Source organism: Psittacula echo, assembly GCF_963264785.1.
Source record: "Psittacula echo genome assembly, chromosome: 1".
In the NCBI taxonomy this organism is placed as follows: domain Eukaryota; kingdom Metazoa; phylum Chordata; class Aves; order Psittaciformes; family Psittacidae; genus Psittacula; species Psittacula echo.
In genome coordinates, this window is record NC_137735.1 from 110838870 (window position 1) to 110865930 (window position 27061).

At 37.6% G+C, this 27061-nt stretch overlaps 1 protein-coding gene across 1 annotated transcript in view; it reads right to left on the bottom strand.

Annotated features, from left to right (window-relative positions):
* The window catches only part of LOC308232848 (potassium voltage-gated channel subfamily KQT member 1-like), a 484771-nt gene that overhangs the window by 392312 nt on the left and 65398 nt on the right, over positions 1-27061 (bottom strand). Inside the window, exons 8-11 of the mRNA XM_080639025.1 lie at positions 26449-26559; positions 25310-25405; positions 24305-24433; positions 21660-21822 (exon numbers count right to left, since the gene is read on the bottom strand). Of these exons, the coding sequence (XP_080495151.1) occupies positions 21660-21822; positions 24305-24433; positions 25310-25405; positions 26449-26559 (499 nt within the window). The remainder of the gene's footprint in view (positions 1-21659; positions 21823-24304; positions 24434-25309; positions 25406-26448; positions 26560-27061) is intronic.

A 27061-nucleotide genomic window follows, 5' to 3' on the forward strand; every position in this document is an offset into this window, starting at 1 on the left:
GGCAATGTCCAATACCAGGACAAAATAACCAGGAGAATTTTGCACTATTCTCAGATAAAAAAGGTGAAAAGAAAAAGCAGGCCTCTCCTATTGCAAATAATTCCAACTTACTCTTTTTATTAGGAGGTTTGTTAATATTCACCAAAATACTCCAAACACAAATTCAAAGATAATTCATACTATTCATACACAGCCTACTTTACAAGTGTGCAGAGAATTTCAGTGTCTGCTTATGTTATATAAAAGGTACCTGAAGTTGCTACTCCTAGGAATACAAATGCTAAAGAACCGGAAGGCAAGAAGATATTTGGCAAATTAAACTGGCACATGGATAGAAATGGATGGCATATTTGAGGCACTTTAATATAAACCAGTTTCTGTCACATGAATATTTATTCCTCAGATTGTTAAGTAATAGATTGTGTAAGATAGCACCAAATAGCTGGTGGCAGGAGAGAGCTCATAGAGCAGATGGATAAAGATGACAGGAAAACTGTAGAGCTCATGTAAAAATACAGGGCTGGAGAAAGGCCAGATGGGACACAAAAGGGAAGCTGTACCAGTGTTCAACACAGTGAAAAGATTAATGCATAGAGAACACTGATGAAAGTCATTTGTTTAAAACAGAACTTTATTTAAAAAAGAAAAAAAAAAAAAAGAGAAAAGAAAAAGGATTAAGGGACCAAAATTAAATTCCTTCAGTGCCACTGCCTTTTTATCACCTTCAGATCAGAAGATGTTAAAACACACTCTCTCATAACACCAGGCTCCATTACTCAATGTAACAAACATCTATTAAGTAAACATAAGATTTAACATTATACATAAGGCTATACCTTGACAGAAAATCCATGGGATGACTATGCTTCCTTTACCCACAGGGAGGAACTACTTGTCATATCAGAGCATTACTTATTTCTTGTCTTCTCTCTTGTGGCAGGAACTCATATCACCTCACTGCTCAAACTGCAGCATTTTTAAAGCTGTATAGAGAGGCAACTGGTTTGGGGCCTAGACTGAGACATTTCCAAATCCTTAATTTCCACAGAAAAAGAAAATGGATTATGAAATCCAAAGCACCTATAAATGTCTGACACCTGATCACCAGCCTGCCTTTAAAAACCTCTTTAACGTGTTATTATTGTTAATTTCAGCAGACAAATAGTATTCAACCTCATCTGAGCAGTAATGCTGGAAGAATATGGCAAAACGTATTACCACAGACTGAATAACTTCTTTATGAAAGTTATAAGAGATTTTCTTCATTACTGTTCTAGAACTAAAGAGTCAGGAGTGTACATAGGACTAAACAAGAAAGAGCTGGTTTTATTTTACTTTTCTGTGTTAAAAAATTGAGCATTTGAAGCTGGGATCTTAAATCCTGACTAGGTACTCAAATGTAGGTCATCTGTAAGTGCCAAATACACAGATTGTCCCACACATAACTCTAGGAGTTATAAATGCTCAGTAGAGTTTAAAAAGACAAGCCACTTTATGTACCTAAGTTTAGGCATCTAAATTTATTTTCATAAGAAACATGGCTGATACTGCAATTCTTGTACATTCTCCCTGAATTTGATTTTGCTCCCAGAGGACCTGCAGAATCAGACCAAGATGAATTAAAGAGTGGTTTGCTGGCAGAACAGAAATAAAAGAGCATCTAAAAAAGTGAATTGAGGAATTAGAATAAGCTTGAATTTGCTGCAAACATATTGCTAAGTATATGCAAAAAGTGCTATGTACTAATGTTGCTGTATGTAGTTACATGTTTGGTTGCAAGTGTTTTAGATAAATTTCAACATCTGGTTTCCTGTGTATCCGATTTGAAACAAACAGCACTCAAAATGCACTTATGCTGACTTTATTTGCTGTACATTCTTTTGTTTAGATAAGCCTGCAGGCCAAATTACATACTGGCTTACACCCCATGGAGCCACAATCATCAATAACATGTCTAATGGTACAGCATGGAGATGTAAATGAATACTAACACATAATTCAAAATCATAAAGTCATGTAAGTACTGGAAAACATGCAGAAAGAGAACAATGAAACATACTTCTGAATGCTTCTGAAGATGCTGCTACCTATCCAACTGCCTGAACATCCTTGTAAGACCTAGCAGAAAAGGATGCAACATATTCACACACACAAAAAAAAAAAATTCTCCAGCATCATGAATATTGGTCTACTGAAGAAAAAGTACATTCAGCACAAAATCAACTTCTTTAAATGAAACATATGGGCTTAGAATATTTAGCTGAATATTTTGTATGAAGTAACTCGTAGAGTGAGGAAATGTCCATACCACTAACTCTGTGTAATGTTTGGCATTAATCAACAAGCAGGTTTGTTGATAGATTCAGAAAAGTGGTCAGGGACCAGCTGCACAACGAGTTGTAAGTACCTCTGCATACAAAGATATGACTTGTCAGAAGAGAATTGGAGATTAATGGAGTATAGTAGAGAAGCATGCAATGCTGGTGCCACTCACTATCTGTTCAGATAGCAATTATTATATTATTATGCTCAGGATTGGTTTTCAGCTTTCCTCATGGGAATGCCCAGAACAGAAAGCTAAAGGAAGGTGTTTTCAGTTCCTTGTCAAAATAACAAGCTAAAATTTGTTCCAAAATAAATATTTTTTTTTTTTAAACAGTGCTAAACACAGCTAGCTGTGAGTGAGCTGTGGTCATTCTGCCATCATCAGTTAGTCACACTGCACACTTGACAGTAAGTTGAATATTTACGCTACATAGCTAGGTATGTAGTGTACCGCCCAGATGCTTCCTTCTGACTTGTCTTTCCCAGGAGAAAGGATACAGCACTTCAGGAGTACATACAACTCTGCCAGCCTTTTTCCATGTGCATGCATAACATGCCCTTAGAGCCTCTACTTGTTACAACAAAATTTACCTCTATGGATTTTTGTCCCATGTCTTACTGAGCCAAACAGACTAGAAGACACAAAAAAATAAGAAAGCCAGAGAAACAAGCAGCCTGTAACTGATCCCTAGAGAGGTTTCTTATTCTCAACCAGAATCATCCATGAAAATCTCTCATCTCTTAAGATACAGGGTTTATCCATGTGTATCTCAGGTAGAAACCTTTCCGAGGTTTCTATGTGAATAGAGAAGTGAACACTGACATCTTTGGTTTAACTTTTCTTCTCTCTTGGGCTCTGCTCCTGAAAAAAAAGTAATGCCCTCTTTGGTATGAAAGCACTAAGCTTTCTACTAATCACACACACAAAAAAGCAGACTTCCAAACTCAGTCAAATGTATGTGGTTGATACGGATGGTAATAACAGGTAAAGTCTGGCAAAGAGGTTGGTAAACAGATTTTCCTGGTTTGTTGTGGAAGAGCAGAATTCACAGAAACCCACAGAGTGAGTTGCACAGCAGACACACATAAATAAAAATAAGACAAAAATAGCTTCAAAAGTGATCCTTCTCCACTGCTTGTCTCCCCCCACCCCCCTTTTTTTGTTGTTGTTGTTTTGGTTTTTTTTTTTTTTTTTTTACAGAACAGGAAGAACTTAACTTTAAAATGAAAAAATTAGTAGTCAGTAAAATGCAATTTGGCAGCTTGTTACCTCTGCAGGGAGAGCGCAACACATACAAACTCTTAGAATTACACATAGGGAATGTATCATGTAATATATATATTTAAAGTTACTTTCCATTATGGGATTCAGAACTGCCATTATAGTAAAAATGTTTATTTTAAAAAGGAAGTACAGTTTTACTGTGGCTATTAAAGAAAACAAACCAGTCTGAAAACATTTTTATTTTTCATGCCTCTTAATGCTCAAAGCACACAAACTGCAGTGACAATAAAATTAGAAACATCTTCCGAATTGTTGTCAATGTTTTGACTCACAAGAACACAAAACCCAATTATTGTAATTTCAGTGAAATATGACACAATTATTTGCTCATCTAATGCAGTTCTTTGCATCACGCGAATGAATCCTTGTAGAACAATTCCCCATTGACTAGTAGTTAATCACAAATTCAAGATATACAGCATTGGTAACAATCTGCTTATTCTACACTGACCAGAATAAAATGCTATAAACTAAAATAAATCTTAACACTAGGGGAAACAATTGACATATTTGCCCTAAAACTCAAAGCAAATTCAGTGAAATAGTGCAGTCAATAGCTACAAGTTAAGTCAAAACTATTCCCACCTAAAGCTCCAGTTGTTACTTTGTATATTCCAGGTGAAAAGATACTACATTTCATGAGAGTGTTCCTTCCTATTTCAAATAAATTTGCTCTGAATACTTATTTGATAAATGTTGAATGATAAAATATTTTAGACAGGGCAGTAATTTGAGTAAATGTCTAAGTTACAACTATTAAAAAAGGAATTCAAAATAGCCATTGTTATGTATACTTAATGCTATGAAAAATTCTGACTGACAGATCTTCAGATCATAGAATTTGAACTGTAACATCTTATAAACACAACTCTCCTCATAAGATATCTTCCTAAAAATGCTGCAAACTAACTGAACATGTTTCATTTAAACTTAAATTCTATGAATTCCAGGAATATACTCTTATGGCTGTACTTTGAAGTTATTAGCTTTAGAAGACCCAGCATAGCTATTATTCTACACTCCCAATAGCAACCAAAAAGCTTATATGACAAGGCGACAATGATGTTTATAACTGAGACACAATTCTAAGCTGACATATGGCCTAAGTCAGAGTCCTAAATTCTTTCCTTACTGATGACATTGTGGAAACACATTTGAACGTGTCCTGCAGTTTTTAGGGCGACCTTGATTCTCCTCTAGAAACAGGCCATGATTTTGTTCGAAAAATCACAGCAACAGCAAGAACCACGCTGACAGATGTAATGAGACATACAGGTCTGCTGCATGTCTTGTCTTTCTTTCCACCAAAGGACCTTCATGCAAGAGAGTGAAAAATGCTTACTCTTACAGCACACCTTGCAATTCTCAGTTTCACTGCCCGACTCTCCCCATAAAATGCATCTACATGGAGAAAATAGCATTCCTCTTGCAGAGATGTGCAATGAAGCCCTGAAAAGCAGAGAACTGAGAGATACTGCTAATGCCGAGATTACTGAACACAACAGTTAGTACTGTAGACGCTGCCAATTCCAAAGAGAAATCTGGATGAATGTTCAGTTTGAGGAGTGACTTGGCTGGGATCAGCATCTTTAGAGAAGATATTTGTAGGTATACAAATCACAACAGATATGTATTTTCTTACCCTATCAGTCCCATTACAAGGCTTTGGTTCCATCTGTGGTTCTTTAAGCCACATTACTGAGGTAATCTCTGCTATGTGTGAAAATGGCATGGCTTAATTCTCAATCTTAATGACATTAATCTCATGATTTATCAGAGTTGACATTTTTATATCTACACATAGCTACAGATATTGAACCCTAGCAGAGACAGCCGGGGAAAAACAACTTCCATGATACCATCGTGATTTCCAATCAAACAGTTAATTTTTAACTAAAAATGCAAGCATAATTTGTTTTCTAATGATCAGTGTAAATTGATCATGTATTATGGTTTCAGACACAGCATCAAAAGGACACAAACTACAAATATGATCAGGACAATCTCCTTCCTGTCACTGGCCAACTAAAGAAGTTCTGCTATCTGTCAACACACAAACCACAGACTATCCTTTCAGAATACTCCCTGACTTGAGTTTGTACTCTCAACATGACTGCTAGCTCCCTGCCATAAGGAGGTTGGGTTCTGAAAACAAGTAAAGGCATTTTGTCCTAAAACAATTCCTACTGCATTCAAAAACTAGAAGAAAACAGGTAACCTTGCCTTTCCTTTTGCCTTTGGCAAAAAACAGATATACAGGTTGCATAAAAAAATGTTTAAGACTTCAAATGTTCATTCAGCAATGGTTTCAAGTGATAGCCATTTTGTTTCATCCATTAAATCTGGACAAAATGGATGATTCACTACATATATTTATGGTAATTAACTGGAGGGGTAGCAAGATTCCATGGTCATTCAAATGCAATCATATATATACCATCCTCAAATGGTTTGCACTTTTGAATAACTGCTGAAACAGAAGAAACAGCTGGATTTTCCTAATATCAGATAACAGATCAGGACAAAGAACTGTATTATGCACTGCCTTGTCTCCAACAGAGGTGAAGAACAGATGCACAAGGACAGGACAAATATACAGTGCTAGCTTCACAGAAAACTTCCTGGGGTTTGCAGCTGTGGGACTTTACAAGTCTGAGGTGGTATCCAAGAATTCTTGATGGGTCTCATTCAGTAGATTTGCTCACACAGAGTTGAGAATACATCAAAATTTGTTTACACTGATTTTAGTACAGATCTGAATGTGCACTTCCCCAGTGAATGGAAAGTTCATGCAGTGGTCTCAAAACACTGTTAATTTTACTATGGGGAAAATATTCAACACTAGTGAAGCACCATGTCACAACCCTAGAAAGTTAAGATATAAGTAAAATAAATTTTATTCAGAGTAAGGTATTACAGATCCTGGAAATAATAAAGGCATAACCCAAGAGACAAATTACTTCTTTTTGAGAGGATAATGTGACAACCCTTTTTACAATCCTGAAGCATTAGACCCATGATTTTCACTGCCATTTGGACTCTTGGCATCCTAAAGGCTACTGGCTGTTGTACACAGGGCTTCCAGATCAGTAGAGAAAAATTAACATCTTGTTCCCCATCTCCCCTTCCTCCAGCCCCCTTTTTCATTGATGCTTTTGTGCAGTTACTTCCTCGTTCTGAGCGTTGACTATGATTTTCTATCAGAGACCCTAGCACAAACCTCCCACAAACCCATACCTTATGACTTGGCTTTCGAGCTACAAGTGTAAAAGTATTTTCTCATCCAGATTTGGACATGGTCCTTTTTCCATCTGAGGAACAGACTTAAATTATATTGAAGTGACAAATTAAGAGAAGATCTTTCTGCTTGGTTCAAAGTATTGACCACTTCTGGCTTTGCAAAGGTTATTATAATGATGATCTTTGTTACCACGGCACAGAAACACCTCTTTGACAAGGACCTGCTTCTTTTATGCCCAGATCTAATCATCGCTCATCTAAAACTACAAGAGACTCACAATTGAAACATTAGTGCTCTCCTGTTGCACTCTGAGGTCCTTATAGAGTGGCGGTCAGCACAGCATATTCAGTTACTTGCAGTTCAACGGGTTAAATGAAAGCTGGCACCATGAAGACAAAATTCAGCAGCATTATTTACCCTGGAGTTGTCGATCAGTTGCAAAAGCAACTACTTAGATACATCACTGAAATTGAAGAGAGCCTTTATACAACAAAACCTTTTTTTCATGGCTAAGATTGATTCCTTTGGAGAGAGACTCATGGAAAAATCCACCTTATTTCAGCATCTGAGTTGAGACAAATTCACACTACACAAGGGAAGGTGTACAAATTTAGGATGCCCTATCTCACTGCAGCATGGTTTCTTCAGATGGTTGGCAGAGAAGCTAACAAGATAAACACTGGAAAAGTCTCTTGGATAATTCCATCTCAAACAGAGAAAAAAATGCATGACCCAGCCACAGCAGCATCTAAGTGAAGCGAGGGAGGGAGGAATGGGAACTCAAGATCCGTTCAGTGCTGGAGAGGGGAGATACGGAAATGAAGGAGGTAGAGGAAGAGAGCATCAGAGATCTCCTTAATAAGCCTTATTCTGAATTAAATGTTTAAAAATAACAAACAGCAAACTTGTTCAGATTAACATTTTCTTTTTCAAAATTACTACTGATACAGACTTTATAGACCTCAACTTGCTCTCCATTTGTAAGAGAAGTTCAAGAAGTATTCCTCCCCAGGCTGTTTCCTCTCCAGCTAGTCCGAGTTTGGCATATACTAATGCATTTCTTTATCTAGCAAACATCTTTACCCCTTTAAGAAGACTTAATCAGAAGATAGCAAATCATGTAAATTGAGGATCTTTACCAAGCGTAGTAATTCCCTGTAAAAGCTATCACTATCTTATCCAATTAGATCTCTATCAGCTAAAATTGATGTCATTCGTATGACATGAATAGGCCTACTGTTTTATGACTGTGATTTTGCCTTATTAAAAACAGTGCAACCACAGAAATTGGAGATACCATTTCTGCAGCAATAACAGGAAAAATCCTATATAACACCAATATTCTATTATGCTAAGGCAAGTTTGCATGCACTATTGCTTGTATTTTCTGCTCATCAGGCTGTCTGAATCAGGCTCTGTGAACCTTAAATTTTCTGGGCCCCCATGTACACCAAAAAGTAGGTGCATGCTCTTTCTCTTTTACTGAAACAGCAGCCAATCTGGGCCCTTCAAACAAAGAGCAAGAGGAACTTGTAGACTTCTATCTCGGGTTGCCAGCACACACTTGCTTCATGATGGCTCACTCAGCACAAACTAATCTAGGATAGATTCAGGTCAACCTGACCTGAAATGGATCTTAATTGAGTTAGTACAACCAGGTCTAGAGTATCCCATTGCCATGGTCTGATTCACCCCATTAAAAATAAAATGAAAAAGCAACTAGCAAACTAGTAACAAATACTGGCATTATGCTGTGCTCCTTTTTTTTTTTTTTGACAACTGGAATCAAGTTCTGAGAACTCAGCATAATATAATATTTAAAAGAACATAAATGGATCCAAAGGGTCAGAACATGGTCACAGTTTACATACCTATGAGGCACATTCAGTACCAGGTTACGTGCAAGCCAGAATTCCTGGAATGAGTTATCAGAATTGTTTTACAGATGCTCTGCTCATAAATCACCTTATTCAAAGATGAAAAAAAAAAATCCACATTATTCTCCTTTTACAGAGGAGTTTAAGTCCATGCCAACTACACACAATTGTGTTGGTGAGACCACATGCGACAGACCATAATAAGAACAAAAAAGAGGAAACCCAGAAGTTTTTTTCCTTGATTGACAATGATGGAAGATGCTCAATGCATAAATAATACATGATTAATATACAATTTTAAGACATCAGCATCACTTTATATTTCTAAGCTGGCTGAGTTGGGTAGTACCGACCACATTTGTTATAATAGAAGACAGGAGGATGCTATATACAAGTCTTACCCACATTAGCATAGAACGCAAACCAAGAGAATGCCCTAACAGAGGAGGCAAAGCAGAGAGGAAAGGATGTCCAAAGTGATTCATCACCCTTCCCTATACCTCTCTGGGCCCTATCCCAGAGGAATTCACATAGAAACCATTGCCACGTCATCTGGCATAGTCACCGCAAATTTCTCTGCAGGAGAGCACTAAGAAGGTAGAGCTTTTCCCAGGGATATTTTATTCCCTTATGGTTTCCAGAGAGGTTCATTTAAATATAAACGTTCTCCTGCAAGCGAACAGGATTAATATTGAAAAAGAGTATATGTTCCAGTTTTTCCAGCTTCTCTTATAAGGAAGGAACGCATTGTCCACACAAAACATTGCTTAAATGCATCAGGGTTTTTTCCATATATCTCCCACCGAGTGGCTTTCTAACACTGTTTAGCATTTTCTCCAGTGTTACTATTCAGTTCAGTGATTCCTTTAGTTTTAACAGAACCATCAGCTGAAAAGCAAATATCAGTAGCATGCTATAAAAAACACCCTAATTTTGCAAGAAAGACTAAGAATTTTAAGTACAACTCATACATCATGACAGAAGCTTTTTCTTTTTTTTTTTTTTTTTTCCACATCCTCAAAGTTTGCTTAGAATTCAACAATACATCCTATTGAAAAAGTAACAAGGTCAAATTGTTTCATCACTTGTAGTTCAATGCTAAAGAGTTCAGAATTTGGCCCAATTTTAATCAATACAAATAAGCAGTCTTACTTAGAAATTCATTAACTCTGATCAATATGTTTCATACAACAGCTGCACAAAATCAATGAACAACATAACCTATACAGAACATTGCAAATGTTTGCTCATTAGGAAATTACTGTTGCTTCCTATTTTCTTTCCAAAAAGATAACAACATTGCAAAAGATTGTTTAGCCAAGTATTCTAAAGCTAAAGGTGCACCAGTTGTATGTACACAGCAGAGTACTGGACACTCCAAATTGAAGGGGAATCAGTTCCAGATGTTTTCTACTGATTAAATTCAGCCCAAGCAAGGTTAAGTAAATGACAAGCAGCTGCTTTTCTTTTTTGCAAAAGTCATGAAAAATACTCTTAGAGTTCTGCTTTCCTCTAACTGGCAGAACACATAATGCAGCACCTATTTTACTAAGTTTTCATGATTAACAGAGACTGCAGACAGTCTTCAGAGAAACTAATTCTTTTCAGTCTGTCAGATCTCATGCATGTCACAATTAATGGAAGAAGTTCAATGATGACAACAAAACATTACTTACATCCCTAAAACACAGCTGTTCTCATTATATATGCTACTTTCTACTGAAGTAGAAAAAACCCAAAAATATTAGTGTCACTAGACCAGATCATGGCTCAATGTAATACTGGCATCAATGCACTGACCCATTGCTCCACTTCAGACAGGACAGAAAAGTGCATTGATTTCATGTTCTTAGACATAGCACTCATGCGAACAGCAGAAAGGAAAATCTTAGCCAGCAATAGATGCAGCAGGCATAAATAGGAAATTATTCAAGTATGATGATTAACAATGTAACAGCAAACAAGACCCCCTTAAATGTGGGAATTGTCTACCTCTGTCTAGTTACCCCTCTGAAGATTTCTTGAACCTTTACTTCCAAAAACCAAAGATCATCAACTGGAATGTGTCCATTTTTACCAGGCACAGAGGTTGAAGCAAAGTTTCATTTCTTAGACATCTCTCCCTCCTATTTATACTTGGACATACAGGGGGGGTTTTAGCACCTAATAGGATTAAACTGATAGAAAGTTGTCCCTTGCACATTTATCTTTAGGCAAATTGTCAGGCCATATTTTCCAACACAGCACTTATTCCAGGTGGTGCATGGAAACTTTCCAAAGCACAAAAGTAAAAGCAAGAATTCCCATGGATTTGTGGCTGGAAACATCTGGAAAGAACACCATGCATACCTGTATATCACAACTATTTTCCAAGCATCATCTATGAGACTGCAAACAGCATGCTATGTAAAGAGACATATCAAGCAGACTAAAACTGTTTAAAGAGTGGCTAACACCTGGGCATCTAAACAGGGAGCAAAACTAAAAAAAGGAGAACACACATATGTGTGTATGTATATACACACACATACACGCACCCACACCCATCCCCTCAAAGAACCTGTTTATTTTGCTTCTAATTCTGGAATCTTTACAGGCTTCCCATCACACATACGAGGTAAAATACGTAAAATACATGCTTCACAAGGCACATTAACTCACATTCACGATGCAAAGCATATTTAAAAGAGTAGTAAAAGTATATTTGCTACTACACCACTTAAGTAGAACCAGTTAAAAGCACCATAGTTTTTTTAATACAATGGCCTGATCTCCCACAATAATGTTTTGTCATTCCCATCATAAAGAACACATTTTTGTGGCTAAAAAAGTAGCTTTACAATTCTGGATTAAATCACATCTTGTTTTCCCCACAGAGCATTCAATGCGTTATCTGCAAAAAAACAGCTTCTCTTCCTGCGAAAGCTGACATTCTTGATTACCACTCCTCCTTGTTTATGCTAACAATAAGCAAACATGTAGGCCTATGTTTAATACTGCATTGACTAATAGTATCCTTCACTTCAGTAATGCTGTGTCAGTCTAAAAACACTTCATAAACAATTAAGACTTGCAATTTCTCTATGACAGAGACAAGACTTGTATTCATTTAACAGATGACGCAACTGAAGCACAGTGAGTTAATTGTCCACCCAAGGTCACATAGCAAATCAGTAACAGAGCTAGGGACAGAATCCAGGAACATTGAGTCATGCAGCACTCCCTCCTCAACAGGAGGTTAGCCTTCTACATACAGCCTCAATACCAAAACAGGGTTTCTGTTGCTGTCTAAGAGCTCACTACTACATGCTGGAGCTTTATCATTATCTCCTGTTTTAATTTTAACAGTCTCTAGCTACCTCTGTTGTTGTTTTTTTTTGGTTGTGTTTTTTTTTTTTTTTTTTTTTGTGAAAAAGAGTTTGAGGTAAAGCTGACAATTCTTGGCTTTTTAATGAAAAAAGTGTACACACACACACACACACCCCCCCAAAAAAAAAGGGAGAAAATGCCAAACCTTGTCCTTATTCCCATTAATAAGACTAAGTGCCTGCTTCTTACCTTCAGCAAAAAGGCCCCCCAAAAAAAAAGGGAGAAAATGCCAAACCTTGTCCTTATTCCCATTAATAAGACTAAGTGCCTGCTTCTTACCTTCAGCAAAAAGGCCCTGAGGTAGTTCAAAGACACCTTGACTTCCATACAGTCACTACAGAACTGTAATGGAAAACCTCACAGTCTACAGCACTACAATTGCTCTCTGACACCTCTGGCCTAAGTGCTGGTTGGGTGGTTCCCCCACCCCTTTCCCTTTTCTAATCCACTGGATCACACAGAGATGCACCTTGCATTTTGAAATTAAATTACTGTTGTTAGAAGTTTGGTCTGTGGCATGTTACGTCACATATTCTGTATTCTGGGTTGCACTGGAGTGAGACTTGCTACCTCACTGAAGCATATAACACAAAGATGAGATTTTAAAGTAGCAGTAATGAGACAAATCCAAATTGCATAGCACATACTTATGTGTGCTTTTAAAGGTAAGTTTCATAGACTGTTTCTCCAGGCAAGCCCTATTTGCATATTACTTTCTTATTCTCTGGGGCACAATCTGCATTATAATTTTTAATATTAAGTTAACTGACTACTTGGAACAGAATTAGAAAATCACAGTCTTTACCAGAGTTCAAGCCCTCTATAAAAAGGAAAGCCTTAAAACCCAAATTGGTTCTCCCCTCCCCCCAAAATAATTTGGATCATATGACTTCAAAAAAGGGCAGGTGTTGCACAGCTATGCTGTACTAGAACAGACTCTGCCTACATGGGCTCATTTGACAGCAACACATCCCCCAGTGCTAAGCAGCAAAGAGGTTATCTGTTCCACACTGGTATTGTGTACCATCAGCAGCTCATTAATAGGTTAGAGATCAAGTCAAGCAGGTGCCTTCATACTTGGTATCCAAAAAGCGTAGAAACAGATCACTGCAGTAAATTACTGAAATACAGGATTAGCAGGGAAATATGAATCAGGAGTACATTGCATGAGCATTGCTTCTTCTGTAGGAGGCTCACAGGCTATCTTCCAAAGCACTCTCAGCCACTTCCGAGTTGATATCAACTGCATATTGAAGAAAACTTGCACTCTAGCCCATGATCTGTCCCACTGATGGACTTATTTGATAACACCAGGCTCAGAAACTTCTCTGAACACATTCCTCAGTTAAATAGTGAACCACTGGTAAATATTTTGTTAAGTATCATATTCCAACAAGTTTTCATTCCTCTTGCAGTGGCCCAAGATAATTTACCAGGCCATAATCCAGATCCTGTGTTTATGCACATATGAGGACGAGACAGGAAAGAGTGACTAAACTCTACACGTAAACTGCCTTCTGCCTCTCTCCTATCTACTAACGCATATCGCCACATCACAGAATACCCCCACGTATACCCCAGATATGATTGCTCTTGGCCAATTCACATTCATGGTTACTTACATCCTTCCCACTATCTGGGTTTTTTTACAAATAGTTTGCCCACTCAGGATTATTCTAGGAAACTGACTTTCCTAGAAAAGGAAATTCCTCCTTCCCTTCCTTTCAAGGCATGCATTGTGTGCCTTTTTATAGGCCATCCATGCATCTCACCAGCCTCCTATCAGTCCTGTTAGCGGCTCTTAGGTTGTTTCTGACCACTTTCTTACTCCTTAGCTACTCACTTTGGAAGCACAGATAACTAAAAGCAACCTGACTTTAGTGTTTTCAGGGAGAGTAATCCTTCCCATTCTGTTGAGTCAATTTGCTTTTCACTGAATCATTAGCCAAAAAACAGCAAGTGACACAATTTATAGTGTTTATTTTCAGTTAAAAGAAAAAAGCATTATTTCCTGACATCATTGCTGTCCTTACACTTTATGTTTAATAATTGGGCCAAGCTTCCACTCTGCATAGATTTTCATCTAAGGTTCAAGTCATGAAAAGAAATAATTTAACCAGATTTTTCCTATCGTTCCTACGTTTTGGAAAAATGCCAGATTGGGATATCCACTGTGGAGCTCCTGTGTCTCCTGACTTCTTCTGTATTATCCTGCATTAGCACTGCTAGCAACAGGGCCTAAGTTTTGCACTGAACTTGCAAGACCTAAGGAATGATGCTCTGTCCAAACTCTTCCTGGTTTCACTCTAAGTGATTTAGCTGTAACAGCAAGTTCTCTAATTGACCAGGTGTCTATATCTAACTTGGTTTACTTTTGTTTATCTTTGCACTGTACAACCATAGTTTCATATCTATGGTAGTAACAGCAGTTATACTACTAGCATGAGATATTTACAACTAAATAATGACATAGTTTATAGAAATATGGACTGGGTAGAATATCAGAGTCCTTGAGAAGTGGAAACACAGGATGCAGCGTACAGGAACAGAGGCATAAGACAGGAGATGGGGCACAATCTTGGCATTGGAGACCCCACAGCTATAAACAGTTCACTAACGGTCAGTTACAATAAAAATGAACTCCTGGAGCAGGACAAAACGGGTTTTAAGTGTAACAGAGAACAAAGAAATCCTATCTCGCATACATAAAAGGGAACATACACATAAATTTGGATGACACCTGGAGCTGCACACCAATGAAGAAATATGTAAACGTACGTTAGGAAATGTTTATAAGTGACGCCAAATGAATCTCAGGAGAGAATTGTTTTTGTCATCACAAACATCATACTCCTCCCTGCAAAGGACACCAGATTTCAACAACTCATTGTACCACTTCCTCTTCTCCACCTGCAGCAAATGAAACCTTAGGACCCAGAGGAGCATAAATGCCAGGAAAATAGGTAGAAATTAAGAAGTATGTGTTACAGTTTTGATTGCATTTTTTACTATTATTGCAACTTTTAAAATATGTAAAAACCAGATTGCATTTGATTCTTTTATAAGGATTAGATCAGACTAATAGCAATTAAATCTCAAAATTTCAGTTATACTAGCACTAAATTTTAATTCTACTTTTATAACATGCTTCCTCTTGTTTATAAAAAAAGACTTTGAACCTCACGCTTTGTAGTCTTGCTTGTATTTATTAACTTTAAGTTTTCATTCCTTAATTCCAATAACTCTATTTCACTTCTCTCTCCTTGCCAAGGTTGGCTAAGTCTATCATTTTATGGTTACACTCCAACACACCTTTCATATTTTTAATCAAACCTTTAGAGGTACAACTCAAAGGCAGAAAACTCCTTCCACTCTTCACCTCCTGTACCAAGGCTACTGAAGACCTAGCTGAATAGCAGGTTTTCTCAATACATTCCTTCAGACACAGGTATCAGGAAAAGCCCACAAAGTCCTGTACTGCAAGAAGAGTCTGTTGGCTGCTCAAACATAACAAAAGGAAAAAATTATTTCCTGTCTTTAAGGTCAACACTTGAATTCTCCCTTGACACCCTTATGACAGGGTCTTGTGTCTTCTTCCTTCCTTCTCTTGCCCAGAGACCTACACAGCAAGACTATCATGATGTATATTCTGGATCCAAGAGCAAAAATTTTCAGAGCCACACAGATTCACAGAATGGTTTGGGTTGGAAAGGACCTTAAGATCATTCAGTTCCAACCCCCCTGTCATAGACAGGGATGCCTCACACTAGACCATGTTGCCCAACATGCTGTCCAACCTGGCCTTGAACACTGCCAGGGATGGAGCATTTACCACTTCTTTGGGCAACCTGTTCCAGTGCCTCCCCACCCTCATAGTAAAGAACTTCTTCCTTATATCTAACCTGAATCAGTACCATGAAACAGCTTAACAAAAACTACACAATTTATTAGGTCAATTTAATCTCACTTTTAAAAGCTGCCTTTACTAGTAGGCAACACGTTTACTCAAATATAATTTATTCACATCACATATATTTTCTACAATAATGTTTAACAGTTTCTTGAAACATTAATTTTTGAAAACAAAACAGCTGATTCTAGGGTATGCCCTCCTTTGCAGCTTAATTATTCTTTTTTCCTCACTGCTATGCTGATACTGTCTTTTCTTTCAGTTTTAATAGCCAACTTTACCAGAAACACCACTACAACCAGTCCATGGTGGACAGGACTTCTGTTGCTCGTTTGGGTTTCTAACTCTGTAACACAAACTTGTCATTCACCATGTGCTTATACTAAGCCAATGTCAAAGTCTCCATACCGTACAGGGAAATTTATTTTTGCTGCTACTGAACAGTTATATTCAATTTTACATCATAACTGAAGTTAGTTGGAACATTTTCAACTAAATGATGTTTCATCAAATGTACTGTCTTTGATGAAGCAAAAATGTTTTCCAGATTAATTAAAATTAATTTAATTTAAAAGGTTTAAATTTAGTTTTGCTGATATTACTAATCAGGAAAAGTTTGAGAACTGCAAATAACTTCTCTCACTATGCACTCTCATGGTCTTTGGGAGAGTCTGGTACAAAATGCCTGCTCAAGTCTGGTGTGACCAGTGATCTAAACTCTGATCCTAAACCAGGCAGAACAGGAAATTGAATATATACAGAGTAAAAATAAATTTTTAAACCTCAAAAGCTGCCAGATTTAATCAGAAGTAAGAGTAAGTTTGGCAGAGGCAGCTGTTCTCTTCCTCTCAGCCTCCAACACCCCTTCAACTCCCCTACCCCTCCCAGTTCTACCATCCACTTTGGTCATGCAAGATAAACTACAGCATTCACTGAAAGTTCTCACTCAGGACACCCAGGGCTGAAACTGCAAAGACCAAAAACTTTCTGGTAGAGGCATACAGGTATGTTTCCACAATTCTTATGCACAGACAAGTACCATTAGCTCCTACAAGTCCTGAACTGACTGATAAATTAAACAGCCCTATGCTGAATATAGATTTTTACTGCAAAACCATCAGCATCTGCTCCACTCACCTCCTTAAGAGCATGACGTTGTTCAGAAGCATGGTATCTGGATACTTTCTCTTGCTAATTTGGAGCATATCTTTATATTTACACTTTTCTGACTTACTGACAGTTATGCAGCCCCTCAAAAGCTTTACTGTTTGCTTTATTCTGTTAATTTCAGCCACATGTTTTTTCTCACCTTTCACTCAGCTTGTCAGCACTGGAACCTATGAATCCACTTCATTTAACATGTTTGCTTCCTTATATGCACTGCAGATTGTGATCCATCTACACCACTGAGGGAAAGCAGCCCTTTTTCCCCAATGGAAATGCAACCAGTCTAGGAACAACCAATCCATTACTAGATAGGTGAATTCTCGAATGTCAGCATCAAAACTAGCATTACAGACAGAATAAATCAACATTAACACTATTACACACTTTTATATGAAAGGGCTTACAAAGATATTCTGGGGGCCACTGAAAATTAGTTTTTCCCTCCACTCCTGGTGAAAAGTTACTCTTGTGTAGTTTTGCTTTAAAAACAGGGAGGGGGAGAATATGTAACATGCAAGAAATTCCAAAAAGTAACTAGAAAAGCACAGTGATAAATAGGGAATTCTGTTTTTACCCTAGCAGAGATTTATCACTGTAAGAGTCTTAGGACTTTGACAAATTTTACAGTAATGAGTTGTGTATACAACCTACAATAACTGACAGAATATAATATATTCCATCTGCTGGAGATGTCCCAGGAGGCTGCCCTTCAAGGTCCAAAAACCTTCATGTTTTTATAATTTTTTTCCTCCCTAATAAAAACATTATGAAACAGCTATTCAGTTCATTTTGAGAAGCATACATTTTAGTGACTAGCTGTTATTCCAAGACAAAATTCAAGTGTATGCAAAAAATTTGAGTTACACTCAAATGTTATTTGTTTTTCTTCTACTTGGATCAGTCTTTATGATTTGCCATTCACTCTTGCTATCATAAGTAGCTACCATCTTGATACTTGAGTGCCTTCTTTTAGTCTTACAGGAACATTAAAGATGGAAGAGTTCATACATGTCTTGTCATACTGATAACAGACCCTGCTGCAGGGAAGTATGTACAAAATAGTTGGCAATTTCAAGACTATAGAGAACAATTATAATCTCAGGTGAGGATTAATTCATTGCAGGTTTTAAATCACAACATGTTAAACCTAAACTATACACCCTGGTATGAAGGAGTTCCTCAGCAGAAGTAATAGATATTCATGAAAAGAATATACCACACTGGAGTATCTTCAGCATCACAGTTACTTTCCAGAATGGTTCTTCTTAAATCTATGTTTGCTTTAGCTGTTCCTTTTTAATTTCTTTCTAAATATCTTAAATCTTATTTTGAGGGGTTTGACTTTAAGCAAGGAAACTATTACTGCAGAATACTCTTTGGCATTTCCATTCCTGCAAAGATGGTCAAGTTCTCACGGTTAGAGCACTGTTAGTCACACCCAAAACTCCATGCATGGTGCTGAACTAAGTCGGGAACTGTCTTACTTTTAGGTTATTGTGCTTGTTTCAAGACTTCATCATTTATGACATGTAAAGATTTAGTTTCTACATCATGCACTATCCACTACATGCTTATTACATACTCAAGTATCTCAGAAACCTTAATGTTGATCGTATCTACAGGCTTTATAAAGCTTCCCTTTTCTCAAACCTTCATATAGAAGAAGCAAGCATTTTTGCTTAGCTTTCAAAAACATGCCTCCTAAGCAAGTTTTGAGCAAGCCAAGAGGATGCTGCTTGGACATGGATATATGAACAGGATATCCTAAGAAAAACCTTAACTTCATGAAAAGGCACATTCATAAAATGTGGTTCCTGGATTAATGCAAAGCTCCCTTTTATCAAGGAGATTTTAACTTAATTTCAGTCTATTTCTGCTCAGAATGTAAAATTGTCTTAATTGGACTGTTTATTCTGCTGTCTGCACTTGCCAGGCATTTGTTTCAGGTCTCCCTACAGTCTCTCTTACATCTGACTAAAGCAACAGACTAGAAGAGTTATTTTAAAGCAACAGGTCTGATCTTCCTAGGTCAAGCCTATAAAAGAGGTCTAACTCAACCCCAAAGCCTGCCATCATCTGTAAAACATCCAGTCCCCTCAATCAATGAATAAAATATTCCAATATAGCAACACTGAAACAGAAGTTGGCATGGCCCTTTTCAATTGGCTTTCTTTATTATTATTTTCACTGTCTTTTCTACTCTCAGCTTTTTGAGAGGGAAAAAATACTCCCATTTACAGGCTTGAAGCCGAGTACTTCCACTTCCCAAGAATAGACACCTATTAATTCTGGCAAGAATTTCACTGAGAGAAATCAGGTTTAAACTTTTGAGAGGTGTCAAGAATGTTCAGTCAATTGAGCAATGAAGTTAGCCAGCTACATTCTTGGAAGCTTTGCAACAGAAGGAATAAATCAGAAAATCAAATGAAGTGTGACTTAGCCTGACAATGGTTAAGGCAAAATGTGAAAGAAAATGAAAAATAGATAAAACTTCACAGGTAAGGGAATAATATGCATGGTTGTTTCTCAGAACACGAATAAATTAGACCAGCTCTAATAAAGAACAAGAAAATGTTTTCAGAAAAAGTGGAAAAAAAAAAAAAACCTCTTTCATTTTCCTTAGTTACCTAGCTGTCAGGCAGGAAGAGATATAGGCTTGCCTTTTCAATCTCTTTGCTGACTATGAATGCTTAAGGAACATAGATTAAGTGAATAAATGTGCATTTTCAGAGTCATGACTACAGACAACATAGTCTTCAACAACTTAACTCTACTGTTACAAGTTACACAACATGTTGCTGCTTCTCTCCATCGCCAACTGATACCAGAATATGAAAATACACTAAGCAAAATCTGCTATTACATGATAAGCAAAGGAAGCTGCATGTATCTAATAAACATGCTGAGAATGAACCTAGTATTCTGTTAAGAGACATGCAGTTAAAGTACCAAATTTATAAATCACACATTCACCCCCTTTCCCAGAACCCTATAAAAAGCACTGGAAATACCAAACAACAACTAAAATACCACCACTGCTGAAAAGCATTCTGACCTCAAAGTGACAGATACAAGATTTATATAAGTTTATAAAACAAAGAAGAACATGATAAACAATGAAAACCTCAATCAGTGGAAGAAAGAAACTCTTCCACAATGGCAGCTCATGTCTATCAGTTGCACAAAGCACAGGCTTGAAGGTCCCTCTAAATCCCTGTGGGGGTCAGATGTTCATACTCCCTATAGATATGCTTCAGTACGTCCCAGCTCTCAGATCCCTGCTATTCCGCATCTGACTGGCTATTGTGTCATACATGACAGTTGCATTGACAATACAATCTAGGAACCCTACAAAGTCAGAGCAACCCAATAAAACTCCTACCTTTGTGTATGTTCACAATACAGAAGACACTATGTTTTCCTTCTGAGGCAAAAATATATAAAGTAGTTTTTATTAAAGAAGCCATCACATCAAGACTTCAGCCATACTCTCTCCAGGCTGAAATTCTGTGTCGGCTTCAATATCACGTAAGAGCAGCAACTTTATACAGAGTTGATGTTAGGTTTTCATCTGTCTTTGATAAACCTCAAGACAAAGCACCACCTGATAATATACCTTAGACTACAGCCAGCATCTTTGAATACATCAGTTAATCTGGCAAGACTTTGCATGCCTGTGGGTATGGAATATAAGTCCTCCTATAAGACTATGAGGAAACAATCTCCCATTGAGCTAAGGTCTTAGCAGATCCAGAACTAGCACAGTTTCCCCCAGTCCCATCAGACAAAGGAAATAAACACAAAGTGGAAAAGTTAGCTTTCAAGAAAAAACCCTGACTTTATAGTAAACAACACTGTTTCATACCCACATTTCCACTACAAACTTAATTAAAATGAATTCTACAAATAAAGCAATACCTTAGCTCAGCATTGAAATTTAACCAGTTTCCAGGTTGAAATGCAACAGCCTCTTATACGAACACACAATATTTTAAATGAAGCAAGAAAAAACTCTACTTATCAAAACCTCATGGTTGGCATACGCATAAAAATATTCAGCTTTTCCTATCATAATTTACTTGCACAGTATTTAAGAGGGTGCTGTAAAAAAGTAAAGATATTTTTCATGTTTTATTTTCCTTCCTTCAGGCTTTATGTGAGGTAAAATTTAAAGATGGTGTAGATAGGAAAAAGCTTTCCATCCACCTCTGAGATAATTGAAAAAAGCAGAGTTAACGATATATCCACCATCTTGACTTTGGTATACAAGAAAATTCTTTTGATATTCACACCACATGAATCTGAAGGTTTCCTTTAATTTGTGTTCCTCCTGTTTTTGGCATATAACTGTTCTTGTTTGAGGCACCTTCCTTTACTGATTAATTTTTTTCCCCCCACCCTAGAAATTTTCCTTTCACCAGTTTAATTCACTTTAACATTGTTTCTTAAAAAATGCTAACCCAAACATAAGTAAAATTAAATTACCTCCAGGTTCCTCAATGTAGAAAGACACATCTTTTTTATCTTCTTGTCCATCAATGTGATCATAAGTGATCTGTGGAACAGACAAGGCACTTTCTCCTGGGTTTATTACAGGCGCAGAACCATTACCACAGCCTAGTTTCCCTTTTCTTTTGTATTTTCTAGCCTGTGGTAGTAGAAATGGGATAAAATCAGAAGATACTATCAGAACAAAAGTAAAGTAAACGTATGCAATTCACTATACAGTAAATTCATTTAAAGTTGGTTGTTTGGGGTTTTTTTGTAAAGAATGCAATTGTAATTCAATGAAAGTGTTACAACCTTGGTTGATGTTGTCAAAGTGGCCGATTCTGAATTATCAACTTAAATCTGGTAAGAATTTGATTCACAGAAGTTGCCTAGCACATTCTGAAAATCAGATCTCTAGTAAAATTTCCCAAACTGGGTCCAAACCTCAAGGCACTCAAAATTCTAAATACTTGAGTACACCAGCTTGGCTGTAGCATCTTTCTAAAGCTCTAAATATACCCATAGACTTTGAACTAGGAGCTAGGCACTGTGAAGTCTCTTCAACTAAAGAAAAGTTCACCTTTTACCAAAAAGGTTGAATTAGGCACATCAGGAGAAAATAAAACCTTTCTTCTGCCTCCAAAGTTGAAGTTCTGATTTCAGAAGCCTGAGAGGCAATCTAATAAACACCCTATAATTGGCACAAAAGAAGTGGGGGGGCAAGGAAGAGAAGGTTTGTTGTTAACTGGTTCCAAGCAAAGCTGGTCTCCATCTGTCTTTCCATCTTTGTGACTGGTAGTGATCAACATACCAGCCAATCGTATACTGACTACATGGCATGTTCTGTCTGCCTCCTGGATGCTGCCATCACCTAGTTATATTAATATTACTTCTCACAATATTTATTTCCAGTCTCAGTGATTGCTTACTCTTTGGTCTAATCCCACCTGGGTCTACTATTAAAGTAGAGGTAAGAGCTCTATTTCTACCACCTCAAAATAGAGGTAAGAGCCATATTTCAATTCACCTGCTGCTCCAGTAATCTTCTGACAATGAGCCGAGATCAAAGGCTACTGCACTCCATTCTACAAAATGTTACGGCCTCTGATTTGACCACTATGCGGTTAGAGATAAACGTCATCATCGAGAACATATATTTGTACATATCAACACAAATAGCTCGAGGCTCAATACATTCACAAATGGGACAATGCCACCTGGTTAAGTAAAGCAATTCCTACTTTATTACTATCTGCATCCAATCTTTTTTAATTCATTTTTCTGTTGAGCTGTGCAGCAATTAAACTAAACATGTTCAAAATTAATCAAATGGAAGACAAAAAATTGCATAAAAAGAGCATTTATTATAGTCAGTGGATGCACTACCATGCACTGAAATGCTTCTAAATGCAAAGATTATGGGCTGTCATAGGAGGAAAAGAAACTAGGAATTCTATGGAGAATAAAATGCACAACATGATCAATATACATTCAAGTCTTTAGAGTAAGAGGCTAGGTAGAGAAAGAAAGCATTAGCCTCCTTTGACAAGAGAAGATAATCCATTGTAAAAGAAGAAAAAAACATTACTATGTTAATGAATTAGGGTTAGCAGTTCACTGGGAAGTTCAGGTTTAGTAATATATTAGGGAAATCCCTCTCTTTAGAGAAAACAGAGGGAAAATACTTTGGGTGCTACTGTCTATTTTTACCATTCTCCAATCCTGCTTAGTATGTGCAGTTCAGAAACACATACTAAGCAGCCTTACTTCAGCCTTACCTCTTTTCTCGTGGCCTTTCTGCTTCTAGTCATGAAAGTGTTACTCTCATGGCAAAGTTACACTCAATACTGGCTGCAATGCTGCAACACCAAAATATATACATATGTGTACAGATCATGTCAGTGCAGATTTCTACATGTGCTGTGGGGAAATTGCACTGCAATTCTCCTCTGGACAATAGGGATCGGTGGGATTTCACTGCCTGAATCCAGGCCTTGAACATCACTTTTGAAATCCTGAGTATCTGAGCTAGACCTGCAGCCGACCTGGGCCTTTCTACAAGGGGTGCTGAAGGCTAAGCAAGCTTGCCAATAAAACTACGTAACTATGTTCAGGCAATCCCACCTGTGTAGACAAACACTGTTCCACTTTACTGCAGCCACAGCTCATGAATTTGCCCAAATTTCTACACCGCCCCAAATAAAAGTACCACAGCGAGAAGTGCTTGAGCAAGAAAAGCAAAGATATGGTCAGCCATGTGTTGAGCATTAATGCAAATTTGTATGATAGCTTTCTCCTTTCTTCCTGTACGCAAAATGAATGCAAAATGGGGAAGTATCATCATTGACTTACACTACCTTTTGGAAGGCAGTGGAGACTTCAAAGGGGATAAACCAATAGGGAACTGGCATCTGTCCAAGCACCAGGGCAAATTTAAAATAAGAAGACACTTGTCCCTCAGGAATATTTTAATGAAAACTAAACTACTCACGCTGTGACATGAGGAAAGCAACCAAATGTCCCATTACAAATGCCTTTCACCTCTCCAAGTTCTTTGTACATTTCTTAAGGGTTTTGGCAGGTTATCCCAATCAAATTAAAAGTAAAAACAGAAGAGAGCTCTGCTAACGCTCCGCTACCTGTTTTCTCAGGCTGGGGCTAGATGGCGCTGGTGGCTTTTTGGGATTTTGCACCGGTGATGTAACATAGATCTTCCATGTTGCTGTAGAACTGCAGGATTTCTCTGCTGCATAGCATCGCCACAGAGTCTATAACAAAATCCAAACCGAATAATATCAGTGAAAAAGCAGTCACTGTTGTCCTGCAGGACAGATAAGTCAAACGTTGCTGCAAATCAAACTGACAGCAAAGTCGTCAATCAATGTAAACATGCTGCAAAAGGGTTCTGACTGCAATGACTGTGCTGTACCACATCATACCATGCGTAATAAAATACACCCTTTCCTGTATACAACTGTGGTAAATATAATTTGCACCAGGAAACACACTCAGCACACACTGGTCTTAAGTCCACTCCTCATGGCGTTCTCGCTCGGAACTAGAGCCTAACATGCCCACAGTAAAACAAACAAACAAACAAACCCAAAACCCTCTCATAAAATCCCCACAAGCATCATAGAATACTGCTGCTTCCTTTTTTCTGCAATGGGCCACATTTGAGTATTTGTGCACCATGCTATTGCATTCTTTGTATTATCATACAGACAGTTATGCTGGAACACTTTTCTAAATTAAGCTGTGTGTAAACATATACACACACTCAGCACCTCAGGATCTGGCAGTTGCACAAGGCCTAAGGGAATATTAAAAGGTAGTTATGAATTAATTATAATAAAAGATTTTTTTCTTTACTATTTTGCCAAATAGACTCGTTGCATACAGTTTGTGTCATTATGCCTGTGAATAGCAGGTTTGTAAAGCCTTCTATGCTCACTCAGAACAGGGGGGAGAGGCAATTATCTAATTCTATCTGGTGACTGAAGTGGGTCAAAAAGACAAAGTGATTAAATACAAGCCATAGATTCATAGTAAAGTCTAGTAACTGTGATTTCTCCATTCGCACTGAGACAAGGTCGCACTCCCTGTCTGATACTCACTTAACCATTTTACCGTTGGGGCCTTACCTGAATTAGAGAAGCTGCAGCTGGGATTTGTCTGTTGAAATGCTTCTGACGTTGCTTCTGCTGCACTTTCAGGGCAAAACCAGACCCCAGAATACCCTAAATGTAACCAAAATTACTAGTCAGACTCCAGTATGGCTTTACATGCCTAAACCAAATGCTTAGGTAGGAAATACAGATATTTTCATCGAAGACTTTCCTAGAAATAGAAAAATTCTGAATTTTCAAATGTTCACAGTGACAAATTTCTATTTATTTCAACAGATAAATCTGAAATTGAGCATGTTGATGTTGGCATCATGTAACTTCAATGAACAGCATGTGTTTATTGCTGTGATCTACAGGTAACTTTAGTCAAAGATTGTCAGGTTCCAAAGCAGCCCTACCCAATGGTGTCAGAAGCAAATGTCAATGCCACATGACTGATCTACAGCTATTCTTTGCACTTATTTTTAATTCCTTAAGAGAAAACAAACAAACAAAACCAACAACAAAATCCAAACCACAACTGAAGCCAGAGCCCAGTGTGGTTTTCCAGGCAAACTGAGCACAGAAGATAAAGATATGCATTATGATTTCATCATTTCTGTTAAAATTGATAGCTACTCAAGATACACTTTGTCTTTTCTAATTATTTTGATGTTGCTGTCTGTATTTCCCTCCCCATTTGTTTACCTGAAGACCCCAAAAGCCCTAAGATGCTTTACAGGAGCCTGCAAGAAAGCAGATGCAGTTTCCTAGACCTCTGCTTTGTAGAACTGTTTCTCTCCTTGCAGGACCCCAGGCTGTTGTTACATAAGCACAAAAGAGCAGAAATGAAGTTTCATCTCTGGCACCAACATGCTGATAAAAACCCCTTCTCTTCTGCTTTTCCTCAAAGAATAGCTTCAGTTCTCAAAGCAGTGAAAATTATTCTTACCTCCTTTCTAGGCCACATCTTCAAAATAACTGCAGTAAAGATACAGCAGTTTCATTTGCGTGTGTATGCGCACAGACATAAACATACACTTGAGCATGTGTGCTTCCACATTCTGAAGCAACACTCACCTCCATTATTTCCTATCAAAGGCACCAATTTAAAACTACCTAATTGTCAGCCCAAGTCAGACATATTTTAGTAAAGAGATCCAAGTTCTACTTACCGCTGGCAGAGCAAAGAAAGATATAGCAAATACTGAAAAACAGGAAGCTATTGTCTTCCCAATCCATGTCTGGGGAACTTTGTCTCCATAACCGATTGTTGTGACTGTTACCTATGTCAGAAACAAACATCTGATTCATTACAATGCAGCACCTTTTTATCCCCTCTCAAAAAAAGGCAGGGAAAAAAAAAAAAGAAAGAAAAAAGTAGAGAAGTATCATGAGATATATATGGATCAACAGTGTTTGGATTTGTGCATAAGGAAACCACAGCAGTAGTCAGGCAAAGACACTAGGTGCAGCAGGGTAAAAGCTGTGGTGGCAGGAAGGAAATGGTACAGAACTAACACCATCCAATTTGAATCTTCAGAGCAAAAGAAACACACAACCATTCCAAGACATGTTATCTCCCAATGTAAATATTCCAGGAGATGAGGAGCTAAGTACAGCTGGGCACCATATTCAGCTTTTTTCCCTCCCCACACAATACAACTCTTTGCTGCTCAAAATGGTGTTTAAACCACAGGACCTACTTATCACAGTGCAGCAAGAGCCAGGTACTACCTAAAAGACAGAGAGCCCAGAATCAAGGCATATAACATAACAAACAGGATA